The following is a 24,573-nucleotide window of genomic DNA, read 5'->3' on the forward strand; positions in this document are numbered from 1 at the left end:
CCATGGCCGACTCTCAAACGTCGCAACCTCCCCAACCCACACCTCAGAACGGATCACAAGAACATCTCCCTCCGTCCGAATCAGAAGATCACATCAAAACCGAACCTGATCTTGATGCTTCCATCGAAAAAGACGTCGAGATGAACACTGATAGCCAGACCGGAGCGAACGCAAACGCCGCGCCTGGCCAAGATCCCATGGCTCCCGCGCCAGAACCCTCCAAGAAGGAAACAAGTTTGCGCGAGTTCCTCGGCAAGATGGACGACTATGCTCCAATTGTAAGTCATCTCTGAAACAAGCCTGTAACCTCTCTAAGCTTCCCCTGATGGCCGGTCACACGGTGGACCATATCCCCGGCACCATGCGATTTACCCCAAGATTTTTGCCCAAGCATGTGAAAGCAAGACCCAGACACGATATCCATCAGATGACCGAAGGAAAAGTAAAGGAAAAACTAACCCTCGATCTCCAGATTCCCGACGCAGTCACAGCCCACTACCTCACCCTCGCCGGTCTCCCACCACCAGGCACAGGGCCCGGCCAAACCCCACCTCACCTCGCGCGACTCCTAGCACTCGCCGCGCAAAAGTTCGTCTCAGACATCGCAGCAGACTCGTACCAGTTTGCCCGCATCCGCGCCTCAAACAGCTCCTCCGCAAATAACCCCATCGGCAGTCTAGCAGCTGCAGCTGGTATCGGTGCTCCGGCCGGCGCAGGTGCCCCAGCTCCTGGCGGCGATAGCGGGAAGGGTAGCAAAGCCGGTACTCATCTCGGTATCCAGAGGCCTGGATTTGGAGGTGGTGGTTCCGGTGGTTCTGGTCAGGGACGCACGGTGTTAACCATGGAGGACCTTGGAATGGCAGTTTCGGAATATGGGGTCAGCGTGAAGCGAGGCGAGTTCTACAGGTAGTACGGTAATACAAACGGGGGAAAGGGGGGTCGTTGTTTGTGGCCTTTATATTTGCACTTTTTCCCATCATTTGTCATTTGCGTTTTGAGGGATGGCGTTTAGGTGTGCAAATGGTCTTAAGTGACCCTGGGATCATGACTGCATTGTTAGTCTGGGCTGGTGGCTGGGCGGATCCAATGGATGGCGTTTTCTTTTTAATTTTGATTTGTTACTAGAAACTATGTATGCAATGCTACAGGTACTAGTGATGGAATGATATGAACATTTCCCATGTGTTGCTGGCTTGGAAATGTGCATTAGGATCCGTAGGAACACGGCATATCGAACTAGGAGCAGTGGTCAACAGGGCATTGACATATTTGCCTTCTATATAGGTTCTATATAGGTTCTATATTTGGGTATTGTATACTTGTCGCATTGCACTTTACAATTTGCAGCTTGCACCTAGGAAAACGACGAATGTATATTGAACTCCGACCCAAAAGCAGCTAATGTCACATGGACCCCAACGATATATCTGTACATAGTGTGGCAAAATAAAGAGATGCAATGCAGCTCTCCCAGCGCAAGAGGTATCCGCACTAGGCAATTATGCGAATCGTTTATTTGTTCTTAGACTGCTTGTATGTGAAGCGCTTGCGGGTCCTACGGAGCAAACGGAATGTTAGTAACTAAACACATCACACCGAACCTGCCCGTCATGCTCATGCTGAATGGCGTAGGAAAATGTATACATACGCAACATATTCTCCAAGCTTCCGTCCAACCATCTCCTCTGTCACCTGGATCTCGACGTATGTCTTGCCATTGTGAACAGCAAAGCGCAGACCGACAAAGTTGGGGAGGATGGTTGCGGCGCGTTTCGTGGTGCGGATCGGGGGTGTGTTGGGCGGAGGGGGGAAGGTGCGTGGGAGAGGGAGGCTGTTTTGGATTATCGAGTCAGTTATTTGTTCCGGTTTGAGATAGGCCCATTGTAAGAAGATTTTCTAGATTCGAAGGTAGGGCGGGCTTGGTTTCTATTCGGCATTGGATGTCACGTACGGGACGATGTTTGGGCCTGTTGTAAGTGTTAGCGTGTGGTTTCTTGGTAATTTATCCTGGAATTGAGATCTTCCAGATCTGACAAGACTCACCTTTCCAGACCGACCGGCCGAAAAGGGCGCGTGTGGGGAACATTTTGACTTGAGGGTTTCCGCAGCTGCGATTCCGCGATGTTGAAGATCGATGTCGAAGTCTCGGCGGGATTATGTCAGCAATTTTATATGGCGTTCAAATACTAAAAGAATGAACCCAATAAATTGGCCGATAAATGAAGATATGATCTAGCTAATTGAAAATAAACTAAATCAAACAAAAACTGCATGATAGTAGTGCCCCCAACGGTCGCCAGCAACTGTGGGCACATACAATTCTATACTCCATTTCACTCTGTCAATTCCCCAAAGACCTTGACGAGGCTGCGCACACCTCTGAGAAGATTCTCATCCGGGCCCTGTCCAGGGGTCCAACTGGCATGTGCGAAATCAATCACACGGAGGGCGTGGACTTTAGGAGTTTCGTCCTCCTCGTCATCGTCTTCCTCGGGCATCTGCATGGTTTCGGGATTAATGTTGATATTGATAGCCTGTTGAGGCATCCCATCAGCAAGCTGGACATTGACCATCTCCAAGGCTTCCTCGGGAATTTCAAATTCCTCATCCTCATCTTCTTCTTCTTCTTCTTCCCGAGAATGGGGTGCTGGGGCTTTCTGCTCCTCCTCAATCGCGTGCTCCATCGCTTCGATATCTCCTTCGTAGACCACTAGCACACTCGCAGAGTACATCCGACTCTCTTCAGATTCAAGAACCCGCTGTAGATTTTTCAATTCCTCCGCCACGCGCTGAGCGACCATCTTTGATCGGTCTATCCTACCCGCCTTTGCGCCAGCAAGGAAAGTTTCAAACCCTTGCTTGACATTATGCTCATTGAAAGAGCGGCCATACCACTTGTCAAACCGCCGATAGCCATCTTTCTCGATGACTTCGCCCTTTTCACCCTCTGCGCCCTCGTATTTTGTAGCATACGGATCTGTCCGGTCGCCCTCATCAGTCTCCCCATCGTGGCCAGTCCAAACCTTCATTCCCGCAATGCGATATCCAAGGCTAGAGCTGGTAGTTTCCTTAGAGACATCATCAAGCTTATTCCGTTTCTCGAGCGGGGCATCGTCGGCCCATAAACGCGCGCCGAGCTTAACGTCCAGCACGTTCGGCCGACGGAACCCACAGGCGATGTTCTCCAGCACGATCGACAAGCTAGAATCAATTTTCTTGCCTCCGGAGGGTACCCATGCTGATTCCTCCTTGGCAGGCGCAGCGCCGTCTTCGGGGGTGGAGGTGGAGGCTGTATGGGATGAAGGTTGGCTAGGTAGGGAGGAATCGGTAGAAACGTCGCCAGACTCAGGGAGGGGAAGGGCGCCATGTTCTCGGGCGGCAGCGATCACCAGCGGTTGCTGTTGCTCGGAAGATGAGAGGGATCCGAAGTAGAGGGGCATAAACTCCTGGAATGCGGGGTGGAGCGCGCTGGATTCGTAGAATTCTACCTCCTGTCGCGTGCATGGTTTCGCGATCAGGGCGCCGGAGGGCGTACAGCGAACACCATCGCTGGAGAGAAATATCTTGTTAGTATGGTCATAGATGTGATATCGTACTCAAAGTCCGCCAAGTGTTGGTTTTTCTTCTGCGCACCGGGTTGGGTAATGCGGGACGTTGCGCCAGGAACAGAGCGGGAGTGTGAAACTTACTGTCCTGCAGCAGCATGGTCAAAAGGGACTAGGTCCTCGCTGCCTAGTTGGTGTGTCTTTCGACTTTCTAAGTTTGAGGGCATTTTGATACGACTCGGCTTGAAGTCTGTATTTCCCAAACAAGTGGAATAGACTTGAGATAAGCACGTGCACAGGTAGACTCTCGAGCTCAACAAAGAGAGTTGAATTTCAATGTCAATTTGAAAATAAGAAGTGAGTTAGGTGAAAGAGGCCGACATCACAGCCGAAACGGAGATGAGGGGGCGATGTCATTTTTGGCCCTAACTGCATATCTATACCCATCTATACAACTCGTGAAGTTCAATGTTATTCAACGCCAGATTTTTAGTTGAGTTTAGTTTTCCTTTCTATTTGAGGTACAACTTAATTAATTTATGAATCTGCTTAAGTGAAAGAGACATAAATTATGGGTTTGGTTTGATCTCATTGTCATCCGGCAGCATCACGACTAAGCAATTGATTCCACCTGGGCAACCTTGGAAGTTCCCTAGGGACCCTCCAAGATTGCCTATTTAGTCTCTCTCTGTTTTGTTCTTTGCTTCTCTCCTTCATTGGTTCCGCGACAAGACGTCATTCTTTCAAACATCACCTTCATTCATGGATGATAATCTTGATCCCGCAGGGGAAGACAATTTGTCTACTGAAGCTACTCAAACACCGGAGTCTATTGGCTCTCAGGAGATTATGAAGCCTATTGAATCCATGGCGACTGACGACGGTGCCTCTGTTCACCTTGGCCCCACCGACCCGGACCAAGTGCATATCGAAGCTACCGAGGGAGAATCTTCTACGCCGCAACTGGATTCCAAGCTGAATCGATCATCTGCTAGGCCTAAGGCTGCTCATGTTCATTTCCTTGACCCGGCTGAGCTAGAAAGGTTGAAGGTTGCATCCAATGATGTGAGTGTCCCGACTCGGTCTGACCAGGTCCCAATCACTTTGGTGTCCCAAATAAAATATCACGCTAACAGTAGGTTGAAGATGAGGGAGCCTTACAAGAATATTTCGGAGGTTCTAGCTGAAGCTGGGGTCCTTCTCGAAGCAACTGGTCCTTCTGCCGTTACTAAACAGCCAGAGAGCACTACTGACACCTCGGATGTGAACGACGATGCAGTCTCGGAAAAAGCGTCCAAGGTTGGATTCAAGCATGATCCAAACGAGGAAAGGGTTCTCGCGAACGTGGAACTGGACGTTAGTCGTTCAAAGAAAAAGAAGAATAAGAGACGCCCCAAGAGTCAGAGGGGAGAGGTAAGACTGTGATACTGATGCTTACCCGCTCAGATTTTGTCTAACAGTCTATAGAACGCGCCCTCTGGATTCGAACCTTTCTATGCTGATGCACCAATCACCCCAGCGGAGTTCGAGGAGAACAAAGCGATCTATGATCCGTACGTACATTTATACCCACCCCCATATGAGACAGTATCTCACTCTTTATGACAGTACTTTGCCTATTCTTGAGTAAGGTTCCTGAATCTTATCTATGACATAACGCCTACTAATATAATCCATCTAGTCGAATTGACGAGGGCATCAAGCGCTTCTTGTACAAGCGACGTCTTGAGCCCTACAGACGCAAGGTTTTTCTCAAGTATCTGCAGTATGGCGGTGTCAGCGTGGGTCCCAATCATTCTCAGGGAGTGACTCCTTCGGAATTGAAGGAAATGACCAAAGAGGAGGCAATGCAAGCCCGCTGCACCACGGCCATCTTTCCCAAGAGAGGAAAGCCATACCCAATTCAGTTTAACGATGTTGCCACTGGCTACCTGTGAGTATCAAACCATCTGAACACTTATTTAAAGTCACACATGCTAACTTGTTGATAGGACCGGGTACTACATGGGTTATTACAACCCTGATACCGAGGAGGAGATCAAGATCTGTACTGATACAATGAAGAATTTCTTCTCGTACCTACTTTATCACGATGTTTGCCCCGAGCATAAGGAGGACATCGAGGAGGCCCGGAAGACTTGCGATCGTGCTGCCAAAGAATTGTGGATGAACCAACAACTTGTCCATCATTCAGGCCCCGGGGACTTCAATCGCGGCTGCTCCATGCTGTTTGGCGGATACTACTTCGAGGATGTGGATGACCCTGATGCTTGGACCAATGTTCGACACGCTGATCAAAAGGCCTTCACCACTGACATTGCTCGCAAGATCGTCAAATACGCCATTGCAATTACCGAAAATGATCGTACTGCTCGCAAATTCAAGATCCTCGCCGACATGGACTTGATCGAAGCCAATCAGGTCCAAGACATCGATGGATTCGAGGTGATCTCTATGGAGGCCCCTACCGAGGAAACCATTGCATACTACAAGGAGCTGGGCCCCGATCTCGTTCCAGTGGGCAAGGTTCGAGCCAAGGAATTCCGTGACCCCGCCAGAGGTCCCTATGACCTCGCTCCCTGGGAAAAGATCGACTGGGATGCTGGCTTTGCCCCAGCCTACGAGTTCGAATTTCTCCTCGAAGCCGATTTCTTCGTCAATCTGTTGCCCGGCATGAAGATCATCACGACCGTATATGAGACCAACTTCGGACAGTACTACTTCGATGAAATCCTGTCGGTCCTACCAACCTTTTACAAGTTCATGTACAATGACTGGATGATGGACTACGTGGAGCCCGCGCCCATTAACTTCATCCCCGACGAGGAGGAAATTGCACGCCGCCGGGCAAAGGATTCTATCATTGAGCCTCTTGAGCCCACCCCAGCTGAGTGGGCTATGCACATGTTGACCTACGAGCTGGACTTCATAGTCAAGCCGGATGATCATCCCATGAAAGCCATTTGGGAATTTATCCATGCCCTTCAGACCTTTGGCTGGGACATGGAGGAAATCAAAAGGTTGATGGGCTTACCCAAGGATCCGTATCCGGAGAGAGGCAGGCGATGCATGCGCCAGGGAGAGCCACGCCCCATCCGCCTTAGCAACGAGGATCGTAACATTCCGTTTGACGAGACCCCTTTCCAGCGACTTAATCGGATTCTCGGATATTACAAAAATCCTGAAAGAATCAAGCCTGTTTTCGACCCGGAGATTATGGCGAAGGCTCTCAAGCACAGAAAGAAGCAGATTGACAAGCAGGTCAAGGAAGCCATCCAGATTGCGGAGGCTCTCCGCGAGCACAAGAAGGAGATTGAAAAGGAACAGACCAAGGTAGAAGCCCACATTGCAAAGCTTCTCAAGGAGCAAAAAGAGAAGATAGAAATGCAGGTCAAGCAAGCTGCCGAGGCTGCAAAGGAACAAGCCGAGCTAGCAGCCCAGACTGCGAAGGAGCTGGGGCCCGAGGGACAGCCCATTTCAGTACCTACAGACAGCCAGGCAACCCATATTTCGGGTGAACAGGAGGTTGTGAAGAAGGAGAAACCTGAGGGAGAGCTCAGCCAAGAACCGACAGACGACCTCGCAGCCCAGACTTCGAGTGAGGAGGAAATTGTGAAGACCCAGGGGGCCGAGGGACAGCCCAGCCAGGGACCAACCGAGACATCGAAGGAGGCTGTTGAGAAGGACGAGAAAACTAGGGGTGAACTGGAGGGAGAAGATCAATGACTGAATTGTCGCTAGGTGCAGCTATCTGGTTACTACGTGATCAGTCTGCTGCAAATCTGCCGGGAATATTTCTAAACACACTTTTACTCAAATGCTGAAGCAGAAATAAAACCCATATGAATATCCAAGAAATATGCAAACCCTTGAATCGTAGTCTTACATTATCTACAGATCATAATGTGTTTGTATTGTTTAAAAGATGACGTCGTGCTTCAAGGCTTCACGAGTGGCTTTCCCATCGTCTTCCGCCCTTCAAGGTCCTGTCGAACGGGTTAGAATACACAGTACAGTTTCGTGCAAGTAACAACAGAGGCTACATACCTTGTGCACCTGAGTAATGTCCTCTAGCGGATAGATTTTGTGGATCTTGGTCTTGAGCTGACCAGACTTCAACAGGCCAAACAGCTCATTGCTGTAGGACTCAAATTCTTCACGGGTCTGAATGTATCCGAAGAGCGACGGGCGAGCAACCTTGACACACTTGGGGGTAAGTTTCCTATTCAAGTATCATCAGTATCCCTAGTCAAGTCCAATATAGAGAGGGAAAGGCCTTACGCAAGAGGAAGCGGAGGCACAGGACCGCTAGCATTGCCGAACCAAACGATAGTACCCTTGCGCTTGACAGCCTCCAAGCTTCCCTCCCAGGTATCTTTGCCGACAGAGTCATAGACAACATCGACACCACGACCACCAGTAATTTCCTTGACCTTCTTAACCCAGTCCTTATCCTCCTCACTGCGGTAATCAATCACCACATCAGCACCGAGGCTCTTCACAAGTGCACACTTCTCCGCGCCGCCGGCGGTACCAATAACCTTGGCACCCATACTCTTCAGAATCTGCGTCATAAGGAAGCCGGCACCACCAGCCGCAGCGTGGAGAAGAACCCAATCGCCTTTCTGCACGGGATAAGTCTCCTTTGCGAAAGCAAGCACTGTCATACCGCTCAGGAACGACGCCATGACATCCTCATCACTGATTCCCTCGGGGATCTTCACAGTGTAGGTCGCCGGCGCTGCGGTATACTCCGCATACCCGCCATTAGCCAGCCATGCAACCCTATCGCCGACCTCGAAGCCAGAAGTCTCGGGACCGACAGCGGCGACGGTACCGGCGCCCTCGCGGCCCAAGATCTCGGGCTTAGGCGAGGCGTACAGGCCTGTTCGGAAGTAGGTGTCGATGTAGTTTATGCCAGAAATGTTGTTGCGCACTAGCAGCTGTCCTGCTTGTGGGGTAGGGACTGGGTGTGAAGTCTTGTATTGCAGCACTTCCGGGCCGCCGGTCTGCTCGACCACTACGGCCTTCATGGTTGTTGGGATGGACATGCTGCGGATTGGAATGAATTAGTTCAGTGGAGGGACAATGTGATTGCGAACTGTGAGTCGACTACTGCGTAAAAGAGATCGAAACATCTTAAGTAGGTGGGGGATGTAGGGGAGATAAAAAGGCCGTCACATTTGTCATCGATCCCCGCAATCCATCCCCACAGTCCGGCGGAATTGTTGCGCTTCTTTTCTTTTTTCTCTTCTTTTTCTAAAAAACCCGCAACAAATTCCAATGATATATTAGCAGAGAACAGGTTGAATCTCATGTTTATACAGGTTCACTCCCTAAAAAAATCTCACATGATTAACATCTCGACTATTTCAAACATCTCACAGGGATATGACGCCATTACCGTCGGAACAAGGGTATACTTGCTATATTACACCGAACACAGCCCTGCAACACAGACTTTGCAAGAACAATGATATCCAACCGATTCAATGCCGCTATCTCTTCTCAGACAGGAGACTCATCTCACTCAGAACTCCTGGTTTGATCTGCCGCCATATTGGCGCTTCAGTTCTCCGTACTCCGAGATGCAAGCCACCCGGAGCCCCATGAGGGGCCAATGCATGTTGGCCTGCATGACAAGGGCGACATAGCGCCGACTTTGTATCATCTGCCGCTGACTGCATCACGAAACCTTGGAAGACAAGAGATCTCCCCGCTCCATACACTTTGCGACAACACGCAGGCCATTAGCCTCAGATCGGTTTGGTGTTTCCTAAACAGCCCCTGAGAAACTCGGGAGATTTTCATTTGTTGCCCAAAGATCCAGTGGTCTGATCTCGAAATAAATCGACCTGAAACGCAACGGCAGTACCCGGAAGGTTCCACTTCGTGCCCAATGATCAACAGGTCATAGCCACACCCCTTTGTGATGACGGTGACTCAACCATATGTTTCACGGTTTCCACTGCCTTGTGACTTCTCAGCCTGAAGCTATTCCTGTATTTTTGCTCTTGCCCAATCACTTAAAGGGCCTATCAGAGGTCCTTTCCCTCAGGGTGGTGCCCGATGCCATCCACCAATGCTTATATACCCTTGTCCTCCCGGCTCGCGCACGCGCTTTAAAGCGTGCATCTTTGTCTACTTTGAAAAAATTTCTCTCTCTTTCATACGTGACATAGTTTCTTCCCTGCAACTTTTTCACTTTCAAGTCCGACGATTTATACTATGAGCCACATTTCCCGAGCTATTCCACGAGACGTCAACGCACCAGGTTAACGTCACAAAACAAACATATTCCACCTTCTCTGCGTGGCCAAACCTATTTTTTTTTCTAGAGATGACTCACTCTCGCAGCTCTCGACGGGCGCGATCGCAATGGCCTCCAGCGCCCTGCGTTGAGGAAGAACCCCAGTCCCTCTCGAAGGAGCTAAACGGTCTCTCCAAGCTTGGAGATAAACCGGGGGTCGACGGTGTACATATAAGGGGGGCTGTCGATCAGTGTCCCATCATAGTCTCCGCCAACTCGTCTCCTTCATCGTCTACCTCCCCTGACAGTGCTCCCAGTGTGCCTGGTCTCGGGGGTGTATCTTCGGATGAAAGTGCAGGGCCAAGGACGCCGCCTGCTCAAGAGCCGATCTTTCGGAACACTGTCAGATTTGAGACGGATTATCGGCCGAAATATGCGCAGCTCTCAACTGCAAATCAACCACGCGGCCCGCCATTCCGGCCTCCGGCCCAGCAACAGCCCACCCCGATTAGTACACAGTGGGAACCCCGACCGCTTTCTCTTAACCGGGATGGCAATTCTAGCAGACACGGGTCGTCAATGCAAACGTCTCATGGCTCCCGTCGACCGAGTGTGCCGGATCGCGGTGGTGCCCGAGCCCCTGTGCACGACAAGACCCATCTACAACCACCCAAGCCTTCCATTGGCCGGTCCAACAGTGCAAGACATGCACCTTCAGCAACGCGTCCAATGCCAGAACGCTTTCGACGGGAGCCTAGCTTGGGGTATCTGTCAGATTCGGCCACCACGTGCAACAGACCACCCTCACAGCCCCAGGCCCCTGTGCCCACGGTTCCTGTATCAGCTCTAGCAAATGCGCCCACCCTCGCAGAGCGTATTGACGAGAAGCTTCGCCAGCGACAAGAACAGCGGGATCCGGGGTCTATGTCGGACCCGGAGATGCGGCAAATCCCCACAGCTGTAAGGCCCGTCAAACCAGTTCCTCTCGACATGTCTCTCCCCCCTCCGCCTCCTGCTCCTGCTCCTGCTTCAGCATCGCACTCACCTTCACGTGGGCCTCCACCTGTCCAGACACAACGAGCACAACAGGAAGTGCCCCCGGCCTCGCGTGCCCGCGCGACATCGGTGACAATGCCGCCTACCCGGTCGATGTCTGGATCTCGCCATCCCTCACAGTCAGCAACCGAGATGGTCAAATCTACATCAAACCAAGTCGCAACCCAACTCAACCCCGATAGGTCGCTAGCTCCTACCGCACCGACTCGAGCCCTAGACACATCACCCCAGCGCCCCGGTTCAGTGGGCTTGGGACTCTCTCCGTGCCCGCGAACCATCGCCGTATCAGGCTACCAAGATTGGTATACGCTTAAAGGCCTCACCCACCTGGACATTTGCCCGTCCTGCATGAGTCAAATCGCACACTCCCGCTACCGTGACTACTTCATCCCCAGCACCTCAAAGCCAGCCGGGCAAAAGACACGATGCGCCTTCGCTAATGCATGGACCCGTCTCGCCTGGGCTCAGATGATAAAAAAGCAACACGATAGCCTGGAGCTCCTGTACCAAATGACACGCCCACCACCGGGTACACGCGCCTGTCCCGGCCGCATCGTCGCCGAACAATACTGGTACCGCATCTACGACCCGGAAACCGGCGGCGACCTAGCTGGCTTTAACGTCTGCAACAGCTGCGCGCGCAACATCCGCATTTTAATGCCCAGCCACCGGGATACCTTCCAACCAAACCCAGACCCTGCCGAGAGAGTGTGCGACTTTGTGACCTCCAGTCCGCGATTCGTGAAATTCATCGATCTCCTCGATGGATCAGCTTCGCGCGCTGAATCGGACTCCTCGCGCACCCGCCGCCCGGATACGCGCGAGTTCCTCAACTACGCACGGCGCAAGGTCGTGCTGCGTGATTGTCGTCGCGATAGACCTGCTCTTAGTAGATGGCACTTTATCCCGTCGCTTCCGGAGATGTGCGTGTGCGAAGACTGCTATGATGAGGTTGTCTGGCCGCTAGCGAGATTGAATCATCCTATTGCGTGTATGGTCACGACGAAAATGCGAATATTGCCTGGCGATGGGCCTGGTCGGACCCGGGAGGCGAGTTGTCAGCTTTACTCCCCTCGTATGCGGGCGAAGTTCCGGGACGCGGTTGTTAGGGATGATTTTGGGTTGTTGAGGTCTATTGCGCAGAGGAGGGTTGAGGCTGAGAGGCGGTTCCTTGATCGGAGGGAGGAGTTGTTGGTTGCTCAGTCGAAGGGGTATGATTGTGACGAGGAAATGAGGAAGGCCGTTGATGAGTGGAGGAGGTGGGAATGATTATGGCTGATGGTTGTCTGTCTTGTTCGGTTTTGATTTCTGGAAAAATATGTATACTTGGGAGCATTGTGTACAATGATTGGAGGGAGTTTTGTTTTGTATTGTAGCATAGCATAGCATCCATAGCATATATAAAAGTCTACCTAGGTAGAACAGTCCTGTTACCCATCTCACTGACTTAACACCGGAATCTGCTAAAGTCCGTAACTAGTCCGTCGTCATATTTATAGTATTTATTTCTTACACTCATCACCGCTGGGGTTTCGACCTGTCCAATCTGAAGAAGAGGCCGAAGTTATCACTGGCCAAGGCGAGTGGGCTGCAGAGTTGGATTTGTCCCGCCGGCTGCAACAAACTGCGTTGGTGATATCGTTGGGACATGCCTATCATGATGATGTTGCAGGCTGGTTATGTGTCATCTTCTCGGTCGAGGTGGAAATGCTGAAGGTGGGTTTATTATATGAGGACCTCGGGAAACTGATAAACTTTATACCCAAAAAGACACCTGAAAAGATAAAAGCCGATGGCTAGTTCCATTTAGTAGTATGTCACCATAATAAGAGACTAGTGGAAAACCAGCTAGTAGGCGACATGCTATTGTACAAGCATAAACTACAATGAACAGACATCCGTAGAATGATTGATTGTATGTAATAACGAGCCACAACCCCATGCTAAGTGAAATCTAGATTCCCAACTCCATATCCGAAGAAAATATGCAAATATGTAATGCAAGCAAGAAAAAGATGCGATGCAAAGAGAACCACTAACCAACCAATCCAACCAGCTCCCCAGGCCAACGCTTCGCCCATATAATAGCACGCGGGGGCATTCTCCCACCAACAGGCGCAAGCACACGGATCGTTCCCTTGTTCGCGTCGACGTCGGCAACATATAAGAAGCCCATAATGCTGGCATCACGGACTTCAGCAGGGGACGCCGTGGTAGGCGCATGTGTGATTGCGAGGAGGGTATTTGCCAGAGCGGAGGGAGCGGGTGGAAGGACCTTTTTCAGGGGGACGCTGCTGCCGTTGTTGGCGTTGGCGTTGGAATTTGCGTTCTCGGCAGGCTCGGAGAATGAACCCACGACACCGGGGAGGGGGGCGGCGCGGTCCGGGTCTTGTTTTGTTTCTTGTGGCGCATAGTCATCCATGCCACCTCCTCCGGGGAGGAAGGAGTCGCCTGTTCCCAGTTGGGAAGGGTCGTACTCGTCTTCGTCTTCGTCATCTGCTGAGGAGACGGTATAGTTGTATACAGGGAGGGAGGCGAAGTCAAGTTGCTGTGCGTGGGGAGAAAGAGTGATGGCGGAAGAGGGCGAGGAGGAGGGGATGGGGTTGCCGAAGAAGTAGGAACGGATTTGGGATTCCCGTGTTGCCTTGCGGAAGGCATCGTCACGGTCGACACAGCCACCTGATTTGGACAGCTTAACAACGGAGATATGCTCGTCGAAGACAGCGGCTGTTGCGCTGGAGCTAGGCTTGTTGTCATATTGTCTGGCAACGGTGCTGTACAGGCGCTCCGAACCCAGGACCAGGATCGTTGTGATTGAGAACTCGGTGACAATATGATTAATGAGTTCCATGGTGCCTGGCTTGTCTGTGCCAAGGATTCCCGGTGTATCGACGATGATTCCTGTTTCGCGCGCATCCTCGTCTTCGGCCATCCGGCCCGTGACAGATAGGGCCAGACGCGAGACGACTGGTCGGTACACAACGCCTTCGCCATCCAGGGGGCTTTGCATCGGGTAGCTGTATACAAGCGGCAACTTGACAGGCACAGGGCTGGGGCCGGACATAGGACTGCTTCCCCAGCCATCTTCAACGTCCAAGATGGTACGGAAGGCAGTCGCCGTCAGTGTGCCAGGGACGCCAAGCATACCCTCCGTGGGGTCGAGGTTCACGACCAACGGCTGACGGCCGATCTTCGTCGCATAGGCGGTCAAGATCTTCGCCAAACTGGTCTTTCCGGTATTTTCAGAGCCGAGAAGGAGCACACGCGGGCCATCCTTGCCTATTGACTGGGCCTCTTCGCGCATTGTCTCCAGCGCAAAGTGAACGTTGGCATATTCTACCATTGGCGTCTCCTCAGCCATGTATTCGCTCTGACAGCCTCCTGCGCCGTGGCCCACCGTCGGGGTGACTCCATCAGAGGTTGTTGTCACTGTCTCGGCCGCCGTGACTTCAAGTGCACAGCCATGCCATGTGAAGATTGCCGCTTTCGTGCCAGTGAATGTGTAGGTTTGAGATTCGGCAAGCTCTGTGCCGAAGAGTTCCGCGGTTCCGTTGAGGAGCTGCACGACTCCGATCAGAAGGATGACAATCATATTAGAGAATATAACATACCTTTACTTTGATAATATGCCCAAAGGCGACCTCAAAGCGCCATTCCGAGCCTGGGGTTAGGCTGATCTGTGATGGTGGCGCGGGTGCCTGTGATCTTTCCTCCGATGGCTGCGTTAGCTCGAGACCCGGGAGCGACATGTTACTGGTCAATTCGAGAAGCCTCGAGATATGTGCAAATACGGAGAGGAGTGAAAGAAGTATTGGAATTGCTATCGGGGTGCGGAGCTTGAGATGTTTTACATGTTTGCATTACTTTACTTGGCCATCATTGGCTGATATGAATAACTACGACAGCTAGTTGTCGAGCCACATCTACACCATTTTCCAAGGTCTGTTCCCACTAGTGATTGCCTTCAATCCGTAAACCTCACTTCGGCCTTAGAGTAGCAAAAAGCACAAACATTACATTGCAAGTTTTTAATATGAACTATACCAAGATTGCATTAAATCAGTATACTGGTTATACCCTACAAGAAACGCGAACTGGTAACATTAAAGCATATCACTGTCATTAAGCGAATCATCCTTGACTACTCGGAAGGCTGGCACAGGGCAGTAGAAGGTGGGAGATAGGGAAGTTGGTATCAGGAGAGTAAGGGTAAGGGTCATAAAATGAGCTAGAGCCAATCCAAATAACCAAGTCTGGTGCAAAACACAGGGAGAGGGAAAGGGGATGGCAAGATATTAGAAATGGTGTCAATAACAGGCACAGGGCATTCAGGATCGCCGGCGAGGAATATATTTATGATAACGACAAGGGGAATTGGGCATCAGAAGCGAATATTTGGGTAGCTGGGCTGTCGCAAGCGACAGACGCCGAAAAGAAGAGACCAAAACTTCAGACAGACTGGACTTTGTCAAGCAAAACCTCATTCTGTTTAGAAAAAGTATGGAATGGAAGCCCTAGATACAATGTTAGCGTTGATTCAATCTTCGTAGCATAGAATGACTTACGCGAGGGCAAATGCCACAGAGACACCGAAGATAGAGCGGTTGCGGACACGCTCCTGCTTGAGCTTGTTCTCGAGCACCTTGGCTTTCTTGGCTCGCTGGGAAGATTCGGCCGATGTTTCTTCATCGTCATCCTCTGGCTTGCGCTTCTTGGTCACCTTGACAGATGTGGATTCTGGAGTAGCGCCCTCGGCTTGCGCTTTGATAGCCTCCTCCACCATGTCCTTAGCCTGAGCAATCATCTCGGCAGTCTCGGCAGCAGAGGGCACTTCTGGCAGACTGATAGGCATATCGAGGGAAACAGTAGTGTGAGTAGACTTGACAACATCGGTAGCATCGTCAGCCACTGCAACCTCAACTGTCTCCTCCTGTTCCTCCTTGATTTCTTCTTTCTTCTTCTCTTGCTTCTCGGCCTTCTTCTTTTCCTTCTTCTTCTCCTCCTTGGTTTCTTCTTCGGGCTCTGCGGTAGCAGATCTCGTTGACTTGCGCGCTCTGATATTCTTTCCAGGAGATCCGCTTGACTTCACTTCCGTCTCGGCATCCACAGCTGCCAGCTCAGGAATCGGGTTCGAGAACAGGGCTGAAGCTGTGTCCAATGCCGACTGAAGGCTAGCGTTTGCAGCTGTTGTAGACGGGGTGCTAGTGACATCCTTGGTGATGCGGGTGGTGCGGGACTTCCGAGGAGACGTCTTACTCGGAGAAGCGGACCGACCTCTGCGGTAGCGTTGCCGAATGGCCGGCTCACCGGCGGGAATTTCGAATTTCGGCGGGGGAGTGATCTGTTTCTTTGCGCTAGAAGGACTTTGGACAATGTCCGTTGGGTCCAAAAGTGCTCGCACCCACTCGTACATTTGGTATTCCTTGGCAAGCTCAAGGGCTAGGTATAAGGTCAGGATTTGTTTGACAGAGAGAACATCCCGGGCAGAACATACCAAACATGGGAGAGATCCACACATTGCCAGCAACTTCCTCTTCACTTGTGTACTCGCGAGCCTTCAGATACTCACGCTCTGTCCGCTCTTCATCGGCCTTGGCCCAGGGGAATGCAATTTTGAACATTCCAGTGGCACTGACAAACCCATCTTTACTACGGCGCTGTAATGATAAGGCTCGAAGTTAGTGACCGTTGGCTTCCAAATTAGATAAAACGGGCGGTCTCACCATCAAAAAGTAGCTTTCTGGGTGCTGCTGGGGGCTGTGGGAAGGGAAGATCTCAGAGCCCTCGAGGTCCTTGGGCAGCGGAGCACGAAGGTGGGCATACTCGAACACGCCTAGGTTCTCTGGCTTGGTTGCGTTTGAGGTGCCAATCTGGGCAGGCTTGACGGAGAGGTTTGTCTTCCCAAGACGACGGCGTGAAAGAAGCTCCTCGTCTGTAGCCAAGAGTAAAACGGAATTATTAGCGATAATCTCGAGGCATTGAGGGAGCACGAGGCGGCTAGATAGCCGATGCGCGCGGTCGCGCGCCCACTCGCCAGTGTTCAAACTTACAGCAGGGAGCAGCGTCGGGAAGGACGTGCGGATTAAACTGTTTGGGCAGTGTTCGCGACATAGTGGGGGGATGTCGAGTGTAGTGGAAATGAAGTTGAGGAGGGAAAGTTGCGCCAACGATGGCCACGTAGCAGGCGCGTCAAGCGACAAAAAATCAAGAATCAAATATCACCAACAAATCGTATATCTTGGCAGAGAGAAGCGCGCGACCAGAATGACGATTGATAAGAGAAAAAAAAAAGACCAAAACCCAAGATAAAGAAGACAATCAGGAGAGATGAGAAGATGCAAGTCGCGAATAATTGCGTCGTTCTGAAGCTTGACTACTTCCGGTAAGGTCCGGAAAACGTCCCGTCATGTGGGGTATTTGAGGGCTTTAATTGGCCAATCAGTCAATACAGCGTATTTGATCTACCTCAATGTATTTTATTCGTTGAACCCGTGACATCTACATTCCTGCCTCCACTACTTGACCTCTATATTGTACGAAGTTGAAATGTCTTGGTCTATATGTTTTTGGTATTGTTTCTGTATGATTATGGACGAGACTTCTATAATGCATTGAGTTGTCACATGTAGTTATGAAAGTCCTTTTCCTCACGGAGTACATATGGACGTCTCGGATATATATCCTCCATTGTCCACCCCTATATATCTTTTCTAATATGTCAAATGTACACTTAACATCTCCCCCAGGTCAGTATATTTAGAAACGTTGTGTTCACCAATTAAGTTTCTTGGAACTTTCCTTCTGCCGTCTACCTACTTTTTATAACTAATAAGGGGAAGAAAATATCTTAAAATTGACAAGAATATCTGACACATCTAAAAAGATCACTAAAAATATGCCACGAGTTCGCACAAGCAGCCTTTACTCCATACTCTTGCAATAAACTTAAATATGTACAATGTACATGTCCCATCAAGGTGCGACAAGGTGGGAAGCTACATACCGCTAGTTGTATGATCCCCGGCCCCCACACCCAAAATTGGGGCATAGTTGGGGTCAACATAAGTGTAAGATCGTTCCAATTATCTACATCTACACATCGCCAGTAGAGAGCATAACTTGATCCATACAACATACGTAGGCAATGAAACGGTCCATATAACCGTGCAGGATCAACGGTGCGTAAACATGTGCATACAAAAGTGGAAATCCGAATAGCCTCGCCCCCTCTCCCACCGCCTTTCCACCCCCACCAGGTCTCAGGAGACGATTCGATCTTTAGCCCTTTTTTCTTTATCATTTCGAGTTTTAAAATTGATTCTTCTTTTCCTCTCCAATCCCTCCATTTTTTTTCTCGAAATCCTTCCTCGAACTCCAACCCGTGCCCCCACCTAAATCTGTAAACAATGGCCGACCACCACGAGGATGAGCTCGCCGCCAGCCAAACTGAGGGTTTCAAGGTCGGAGAGAAGAAGACCCTCGATGAGTACAACAAGCTCGGTATGTTAAATTAGTTACAATTTATTGGCAATATCTAGTCCTCGGTGTTTTTCCAGCTAACCGTCTTTCTCTCCCCCGCAATAGATGCCGACGATGAAGCTATGAACCGCTGGAAGGCCTCTTTGGGCCTCAACTCCGGTGACCCAATTGCCGACCCCAACGACCCTCGCAAGTGTATCATCAAGTCCCTGGCTCTGCAAGTTGAGGGCCGTGAGGATGTTGTTATCGACCTGTCCTCCCCCGGCTCTGTTGACAGCCTCAAGGATAAGCCTTTCAAGATCAAGGAGGGCTCCAAGTTCCATATCAAGGTTACGTTCCAGGTTCACCATGAAGTCCTCAGTGGCCTCAAGTACCTGCAGGTCGTCAAGCGCAAGGGAATCCGGGTCAGCAAGGACGAGGAGATGCTGGGCAGCTACGCACCCAACACCACCTCCAAGGTTTACTACTCCAAGGAATGTGAGTATTTCAACCTAGGTTATTTTCAAATCTAGCTTGTACTGACACTATCCCTTTCTAGTCAACGAAGAGGAGGCCCCGTCTGGCATGATCGCCCGTGGCCACTACAACGCCGTTTCAAAGTTCATTGATGATGACCAGCACACTCACCTGCTGTTCGAGTGGTCCTTTGACATTGCCAAGGACTGGTAAACATGAATTGAGAGAGCTATCTCGTTAAGTTATTGAGCGGCCGTTTGTTTTCAAAGCGTGATGAGTTTCTTTCTTTCACAAAAACTGTTAGAGATGCGTCTCACTGGGCCGATGCTTTAGACCCCAGTTTTATTGTTTATACGTCATACTGAGTCTCCATTATTGGTGTATGATATTTTCATTTCGGATGCCAAGTAGCACATTTAGCTGTTTGTGAATGCACAGCTCTATCCCGAACTCCTGTCTAGTGTTGGGGGGTAAATAAAAGGAAATTGAAATACATGAACATTAACATCAAACAAACATTAACAGTAACCAATGGGTATCATGAGAAGATTCAGAGATTCACAAGAAGTAGTCGACTATTGGACTAGAGCCATCCTTGATCTGCTGCTGCTGTTGACCCAGCTGTTCAAGGCGGTGGGCGTCATTTTCCGGTGCCGCGTCAAAAATATTGAAAAAACGCTCTCCAGTGTCGCTCACCTCAAGCACACTGGCAAGGTTTCCACAGCGGTAGCAGTAGTTGGGTGCACTCCAGACCGTGCTCAGTCGATCGTCGTATAAAACCTGGTAGCCTTCTTGGCAGAGTTGGTGTGCGCGTAGGATGTGGGACATGCTGTTTACCTCGAGGAACTTCCGCACAACCTGGGCTCCAAACGTGTATCCAGCACCACGAGGTGATAGTGAGAACTCATCGCGTTCTGTATCGGGGTCTGACCAGACCAGATCGGCCATAGGGCCTTCGTGTGGGATTTCGCGGAAACGGTCGATAATCTTAATCTGGTCGATTGAGTGAATAGAAGGTGACAAGCCGCCATGTACACAAAATATCTCATCATTAATCACAACGCTCAGCGTCAAAAAGTCAAACATGTCGGTGAAGTAGTGCCAGACATTAGCATTGCCGTATTTGCGGGCACACTCGGTGTAGAAGCCGTATGATTGGGTGACGCCGCGCGACTCGTGGTTACCGCGGATAAGGTGTACTCGTTGGGGGTATCGTAACTTGAGACACACCAGAAGTGAGATGGTCTCCACACTGAATAGGCCGCGGTCGACATAATCGCCTGCCGATTATGTTATCAGCAACACTCCAAAAGCGAGCAACAAATATGTTCAAGCCCGAGACCTGCTTTCATCCTCGCACAGAGTGTTCTCCGGGTGTGACTAACCAAGGAACAGGTAGTTGGTATCAGGACAGAAGCCACCAATCTTGAAGATCTCGATCATATCAAAAAATTGGCCGTGGATATCGCCGACCACAGTGACCGGAGCAGCAATATGTACCACATTGCTTTCCTTCATCAAAAGTTCCTTCGCCTTGAGGCATATTGCCTCAATCACTGAATCTGCGAGTAGCTCTTTTCGGTAGAGGCGGGCGATGCACTCATCGAGATCGATATTCGCTGTGAGGCGACCGACAGGTCAGCATAACCTCGGAGATAGCATCGGGGGATCAAAAAACCATGCACATACTTGGTAGACCAGGCATTGTGGCGAGATCGGAGTAAGACAAATGAGTGGCAATGAATTCTTCTGGAGATGGCCCGTCTTATTAAAGATGGAGAGCTGCCTGTACTTCGTCACTGTGTCTTAATAAGGTAGATCGCGGAGAGCTAAAGGAAAGTAGTATTCGAGAGGACGAGGTCGAGTTTGAGATGCAAGGTTAAGAAGAGAGCAATAAAGAAGATGGGAGCGTCAATCTAGCAAGCATCCTGAGTGCAGCCGATCCTCGTTTCCAGTGCGGAGGGCAGGCTCTGGAATTAAAGATCGAGGCATCAGGGCCGAACTGCGGGACGAGCTCAGACACAACGCGCTTCGATCTACACCGCTTTATACATTTACGCCCGAATTACAAGGCACACAGGGCCAACTGGCCAACTGGCCAACTACTACGACATGTACCTCTATCTGCCTCCCTTGCCAGCGATTCGCAGTCTACCAGTGATTGCACCCAATATTCGGTAAGTTCATTGGCCACAGGTAGTAATTCTATCTATCTCAGACCGACCAGGATGATAGACATATTAGCATAACAACTCCAGGCCGAAATATTCTAGAAACTCTCCCCAGTTGGCAAACAGTGCCCCAGAAATTGACTATGCTTGGAACATGAGTACTCTGCTCAGATCATCATTCGTGTCGCGGTCGGCGATAGCCTTTTCTTGGATTTAATATCGGTCTCCTTCACGCCCATCAACAGTATCGTTCTCCGTTTGAGAGTTTTGCGGCTCCGGAGTTAGTGGAAGAGGAGATATGCCATCGGCTGGTTGATGCGAAGACCCTTCGAGAATGTCCCGCAAACCACTATATATGTATTTTCAGATCAGTATTGCTGACAGAAATGAACAACTCTGACTTGACAGGTTTTGACTCACAAGGAGTACCTTTCGTTGTTGTATAATGCCTGGCAGATCCTCTGCTGTTCTTCCCTATCGCACCCAGGGCCGAAACTAATGGCATTCAAAAGCCTCTCACTAAAATGATATTCTTGAAAGAATAGACTGGCAAATTCCAATGGTCTTGGATAAAACCCTGCTGATGCCCAGTCTAGTAAACAGATACGGTCATCATCTAACCAGATAACGTTTCGGGGGGGGGGGACTTATATCTAAATGACATAGCACTGATAGGCTAGTATCAAATTGAACCTTGCCATTGTCGGGAAAAAGTCGGCTGTTAAACCACTCCTCCACTTGCTGGACATTGCTAATGGTCAGATTATTTGTATCTGGCTAGAGTAGGCCAATCGACGGACCACCACCTAGGCTACCAGCACTATCAGCGGTGATAGAGCGAAAATGCTCAAGAACGTTGGCGAGTCTTTGAATGTGAGAGTCCGGAAGATGATCAATAGTTTTGCCACGAATAAAATCCGATACCATATAGCCCCAACCCTCATCGTCCACAAAGAAATCATGAACCCGAGGGACTATGACGATGTTTGGATCAATTATCTTGTACGCTTTTTGCTGATTCTTTGCCTCATGGGAGGAGACATGACGGCTGAACTTGACCACCAAGTCACGATCTGGTAGCTTAACGAACTGGTTTCCACAATTCGAGCCTCCTATAAGTCGATCCTCTGCACAATGGCAATGGTCAATGATTGACTTGCGATTGTCTAATTGAACAATCATGGTATCAGACATGTAAAGGAGTGGAAAGAGTAAGAGATTGGGGTTCTTTTTAGGCTCGGGAAGCACCCAACCCCCGGATTAGCCTGCATTCCGGCACTACGAGAAATACGCGAGACATTTGATCCTCTCATATCCTCCAAGCCGTAGAGTAGCTTTGGCAAACTAATCTAATCCGGATCTCTAGGGTGTTAAACTATGAGACACTGTAGACTTGGGAACTCTAAACCACCACAGACGAAGGGAACAAAGGCAACAGGATACCTATCTGTAAGAGCATTAGCAACTTGCAGAAGCACAGTAAAAAGCAACCTGGTACCCATTGCTCACACTTTTGGCGGTGTAGCTGTGGGTTAATCTGGAAGTTATGCAACCTTGCCCTGCACTCTTTCCACAAATTGACGTCTCACAGCCTGGGCCCTTATCATCTAATTGACCGCTCTTTTCTTCTTACTGTAGAATGTTTGCTTTGATCTCGGTGTATATGGTATCATTGATACCAAAAATCGCATTCTCTTTCCTCAATCCCTCAAATATCTACCCTGACTTTGCTCCATCGCGAAGTGATCACCCTCCCATCTTTAATCACAGCCAGAATGTACTCCTCCACTCGATCTAGAATGGTGATATCTTCCAACGGATTTCCCTTCAAGATCAAAAGATCAGCCACAAATCCTTCGAGAACTTGACCCAACCTATGTTCCTGCATAACAAGACGAGCAGCATTGACAGTAGCACTACGCAGAATCTGCAACGGAGTCAAAACCGAACTGCGCACTGAGAACTCCTTGCTTTGAGCAAAATGCATCGGACCAAGAAGATCAGTCCCAAAACAGACGGTCACGCCCGCATCGACAGCAATCTTAATTGCGTTTAATCCGTTCTCAAGAACCTCCTCATTCTTAGCAGCGCTGTCAGCAGACAGGAAATTCATCTGTTTAGACATGACATGCGTAATGAGCGTCGGAGTCAAGAAAACATCCATCTCAGCCATCATCTTCGCCGTCTCGAGATCAATGAGATTTCCATGCTCGATACCGCGCACACCGAGCTTGATAGCCTGCTGAATCGCCCGCGGCGTGTAGCTATGACTTGTGACATATGTACCGGCGTTCCGGGCAACAGTGACAATAGCCCTAATCTCCTCATCTGAGAACTGCACATGTTCAATGCGGTCCGTGGGACTGGCAATACCGCCACCGCCCATGATCTTGATAAAGTCCGCTCCCTGGCGCAGCTCCTCACGCGCAAACCTATAGCACTCTGCTGGACTGTCGACAATTCGGCTGATTCCGGATACAGTGCCGCCGCAGCAGAGCTTGGTGTCGTGGGATCCTCGCAGGTCGCCATGTCCACCGGTTTGGGAGAGTGCGTGACCAACGATGAAGAGACGAGGGCCTGGAATCACGCCTTCCTCGACAGCTTCCTTGATTGCGAGGCTTGCGCCGCCACAGTCTCGGATTGAAGTGAAGCCGCGGTCTAGCATGGATTTGAGCACGTACGGTTGCCGCAAGAGACTCATTCGTTCGGTCATGTCTTGGTAGGATCGTAGATCGACTTCGCCGGGGACTATTGCGATGTGGACATGACAATCGATCAAGCCTGGACACAGGTATTTTCCACTCAGGTCGATCACGTTCTCTTCGGGGAGCCCGTCTGTGGATGTAGTTGAGCCGTCTGTGACGATTTGAATAATCTTGCCATCTGAGATTCGGACTGTCGCGTTCTGTATCAATTTCCCCTCGGCTGGATTAACAATGGTTGCATTCACGAAGACTAAGTTCCTTTGAGGGTTGAGTTTCCAGGGCTTGATGACTCGGGAGATGTCCATATTTGCTGGATATTTGGTCATTTTCTTCGAGAAATTTTGCAGAAATGAAATTCATATCCGACTAGGCAATAATACCTCTCAGGTAATATGGTAGTACAATAATGGGGGCACATATCTCAGCTTTTAACTGGCAACTCGGGGAGTCGGGGAGTCCGGGGAGTCCGGACCTAAAGATAGAACCCACGCTCTGCCTCTGCTGTTTTGATATCAACCGGTCATGCGCTGAATTGAGATCTTTGTTATTAGTCGCCCGCATTGGAGTTAGCTGATCTAGTCGATCCAACCAATTATAAGCAACAGAGGATCGTGACAACATGAAGCTATTGGCTCCGTCGGCAACCAAGCTCACTAGCCGCTGCTTGGCGCTATGATGCTTCTCCCCGGATTGCTGACAGATCCTTTGTTTAGACAGGTCGATCGGAGTGTCGGCAACCTTGTTTTCCCAGGCTGTATATGTAATTTACCGACAGCGGTAACCTGTGCTAAACGCCCAATAGATGTTGGCGTTTGGCACGGCTGCACATAAAATAGACGGTCAGAGGTAGACTCGCTGTGCGAGAGGTGAGCATATGGATCGTCCCAAAGGGTGATCACAGTCAGTAATGG

General features: G+C 50.2%; 12 protein-coding genes across 12 annotated transcripts; 4 read left to right on the forward strand and 8 right to left on the reverse strand.

The window, feature by feature from the left end:
* Window positions 1-2: 2 nt before the first annotated feature.
* Window positions 3-910, forward strand: N7447_007821 (putative TFIID and and SAGA complex TAF10 subunit; the record flags this gene model as incomplete). Its single annotated transcript, XM_057232083.1, has 2 exons — window positions 3-278; window positions 473-910. 2 exons carry the CDS (start codon window positions 3-5, stop codon window positions 908-910), a joined length of 714 nt encoding a protein of 237 aa, XP_057083848.1.
* A 602-nt stretch (window positions 911-1,512) lies between these two features.
* On the reverse strand, window positions 1,513-2,086 carry N7447_007822 (mitochondrial 37S ribosomal protein uS19m; the record flags this gene model as incomplete). Its single annotated transcript, XM_057232084.1, has 4 exons — window positions 1,513-1,555; window positions 1,649-1,831; window positions 1,952-1,967; window positions 2,044-2,086. 4 exons carry the CDS (start codon window positions 2,084-2,086, stop codon window positions 1,513-1,515), a joined length of 285 nt encoding a protein of 94 aa, XP_057083849.1.
* A 247-nt stretch (window positions 2,087-2,333) lies between these two features.
* Window positions 2,334-3,772, reverse strand: N7447_007823 (inositol polyphosphate multikinase; the record flags this gene model as incomplete). The annotated part of the gene is made up of 2 exons (XM_057232085.1): window positions 2,334-3,549; window positions 3,690-3,772. 2 exons carry the CDS (start codon window positions 3,770-3,772, stop codon window positions 2,334-2,336), a joined length of 1,299 nt encoding a protein of 432 aa, XP_057083850.1.
* Window positions 3,773-4,307: 535 nt separating this feature from the next.
* On the forward strand, window positions 4,308-7,271 carry N7447_007824 (uncharacterized protein; the record flags this gene model as incomplete). Its single annotated transcript, XM_057232086.1, has 5 exons — window positions 4,308-4,958; window positions 5,013-5,098; window positions 5,154-5,171; window positions 5,227-5,478; window positions 5,537-7,271. 5 exons carry the CDS (start codon window positions 4,308-4,310, stop codon window positions 7,269-7,271), a joined length of 2,742 nt encoding a protein of 913 aa, XP_057083851.1.
* Window positions 7,272-7,483: 212 nt separating this feature from the next.
* On the reverse strand, window positions 7,484-8,596 carry N7447_007825 (quinone oxidoreductase family protein; the record flags this gene model as incomplete). Its single annotated transcript, XM_057232087.1, has 3 exons — window positions 7,484-7,531; window positions 7,593-7,767; window positions 7,827-8,596. 3 exons carry the CDS (start codon window positions 8,594-8,596, stop codon window positions 7,484-7,486), a joined length of 993 nt encoding a protein of 330 aa, XP_057083852.1.
* A 1,289-nt stretch (window positions 8,597-9,885) lies between these two features.
* N7447_007826 (uncharacterized protein) lies at window positions 9,886-12,120 on the forward strand (the record flags this gene model as incomplete). The annotated part of the gene is made up of 1 exon (XM_057232088.1): window positions 9,886-12,120. The coding sequence occupies one exon, from the start codon at window positions 9,886-9,888 to the stop codon at window positions 12,118-12,120; it is 2,235 nt and encodes a 744-aa protein (XP_057083853.1).
* Window positions 12,121-12,886: 766 nt separating this feature from the next.
* On the reverse strand, window positions 12,887-14,600 carry N7447_007827 (cleavage polyadenylation factor subunit CLP1; the record flags this gene model as incomplete). The annotated part of the gene is made up of 2 exons (XM_057232089.1): window positions 12,887-14,410; window positions 14,463-14,600. 2 exons carry the CDS (start codon window positions 14,598-14,600, stop codon window positions 12,887-12,889), a joined length of 1,662 nt encoding a protein of 553 aa, XP_057083854.1.
* Window positions 14,601-15,340: 740 nt separating this feature from the next.
* On the reverse strand, window positions 15,341-16,962 carry N7447_007828 (KilA-N domain-containing protein; the record flags this gene model as incomplete). The annotated part of the gene is made up of 5 exons (XM_057232090.1): window positions 15,341-15,365; window positions 15,417-16,290; window positions 16,346-16,508; window positions 16,575-16,783; window positions 16,902-16,962. The coding sequence occupies 5 exons, from the start codon at window positions 16,960-16,962 to the stop codon at window positions 15,341-15,343; spliced, it is 1,332 nt and encodes a 443-aa protein (XP_057083855.1).
* Window positions 16,963-18,257: 1,295 nt separating this feature from the next.
* N7447_007829 (rho GDP-dissociation inhibitor) lies at window positions 18,258-18,999 on the forward strand (the record flags this gene model as incomplete). The annotated part of the gene is made up of 3 exons (XM_057232091.1): window positions 18,258-18,351; window positions 18,436-18,807; window positions 18,869-18,999. 3 exons carry the CDS (start codon window positions 18,258-18,260, stop codon window positions 18,997-18,999), a joined length of 597 nt encoding a protein of 198 aa, XP_057083856.1.
* Window positions 19,000-19,344: 345 nt separating this feature from the next.
* Window positions 19,345-20,491, reverse strand: N7447_007830 (serine/threonine-protein phosphatase; the record flags this gene model as incomplete). The annotated part of the gene is made up of 3 exons (XM_057232092.1): window positions 19,345-20,066; window positions 20,172-20,405; window positions 20,476-20,491. The coding sequence occupies 3 exons, from the start codon at window positions 20,489-20,491 to the stop codon at window positions 19,345-19,347; spliced, it is 972 nt and encodes a 323-aa protein (XP_057083857.1).
* A 679-nt stretch (window positions 20,492-21,170) lies between these two features.
* On the reverse strand, window positions 21,171-22,139 carry N7447_007831 (aminoglycoside phosphotransferase family protein; the record flags this gene model as incomplete). Its single annotated transcript, XM_057232093.1, is given in 4 exon segments — window positions 21,171-21,306; window positions 21,378-21,603; window positions 21,620-21,730; window positions 21,758-22,139. 4 exon segments carry the CDS (start codon window positions 22,137-22,139, stop codon window positions 21,171-21,173), a joined length of 855 nt encoding a protein of 284 aa, XP_057083858.1.
* A 526-nt stretch (window positions 22,140-22,665) lies between these two features.
* Window positions 22,666-23,967, reverse strand: N7447_007832 (metal-dependent hydrolase family protein; the record flags this gene model as incomplete). Its single annotated transcript, XM_057232094.1, has 1 exon — window positions 22,666-23,967. One exon carries the CDS (start codon window positions 23,965-23,967, stop codon window positions 22,666-22,668), a length of 1,302 nt encoding a protein of 433 aa, XP_057083859.1.
* Between the last annotated feature and the right edge of the window lie 606 nt (window positions 23,968-24,573).

This window comes from Penicillium robsamsonii (assembly GCF_028829455.1).
Source record: "Penicillium robsamsonii strain IBT 29466 chromosome Unknown utg000004l_segment0_segment0, whole genome shotgun sequence".
Lineage (NCBI taxonomy): Eukaryota > Fungi > Ascomycota > Eurotiomycetes > Eurotiales > Aspergillaceae > Penicillium > Penicillium robsamsonii.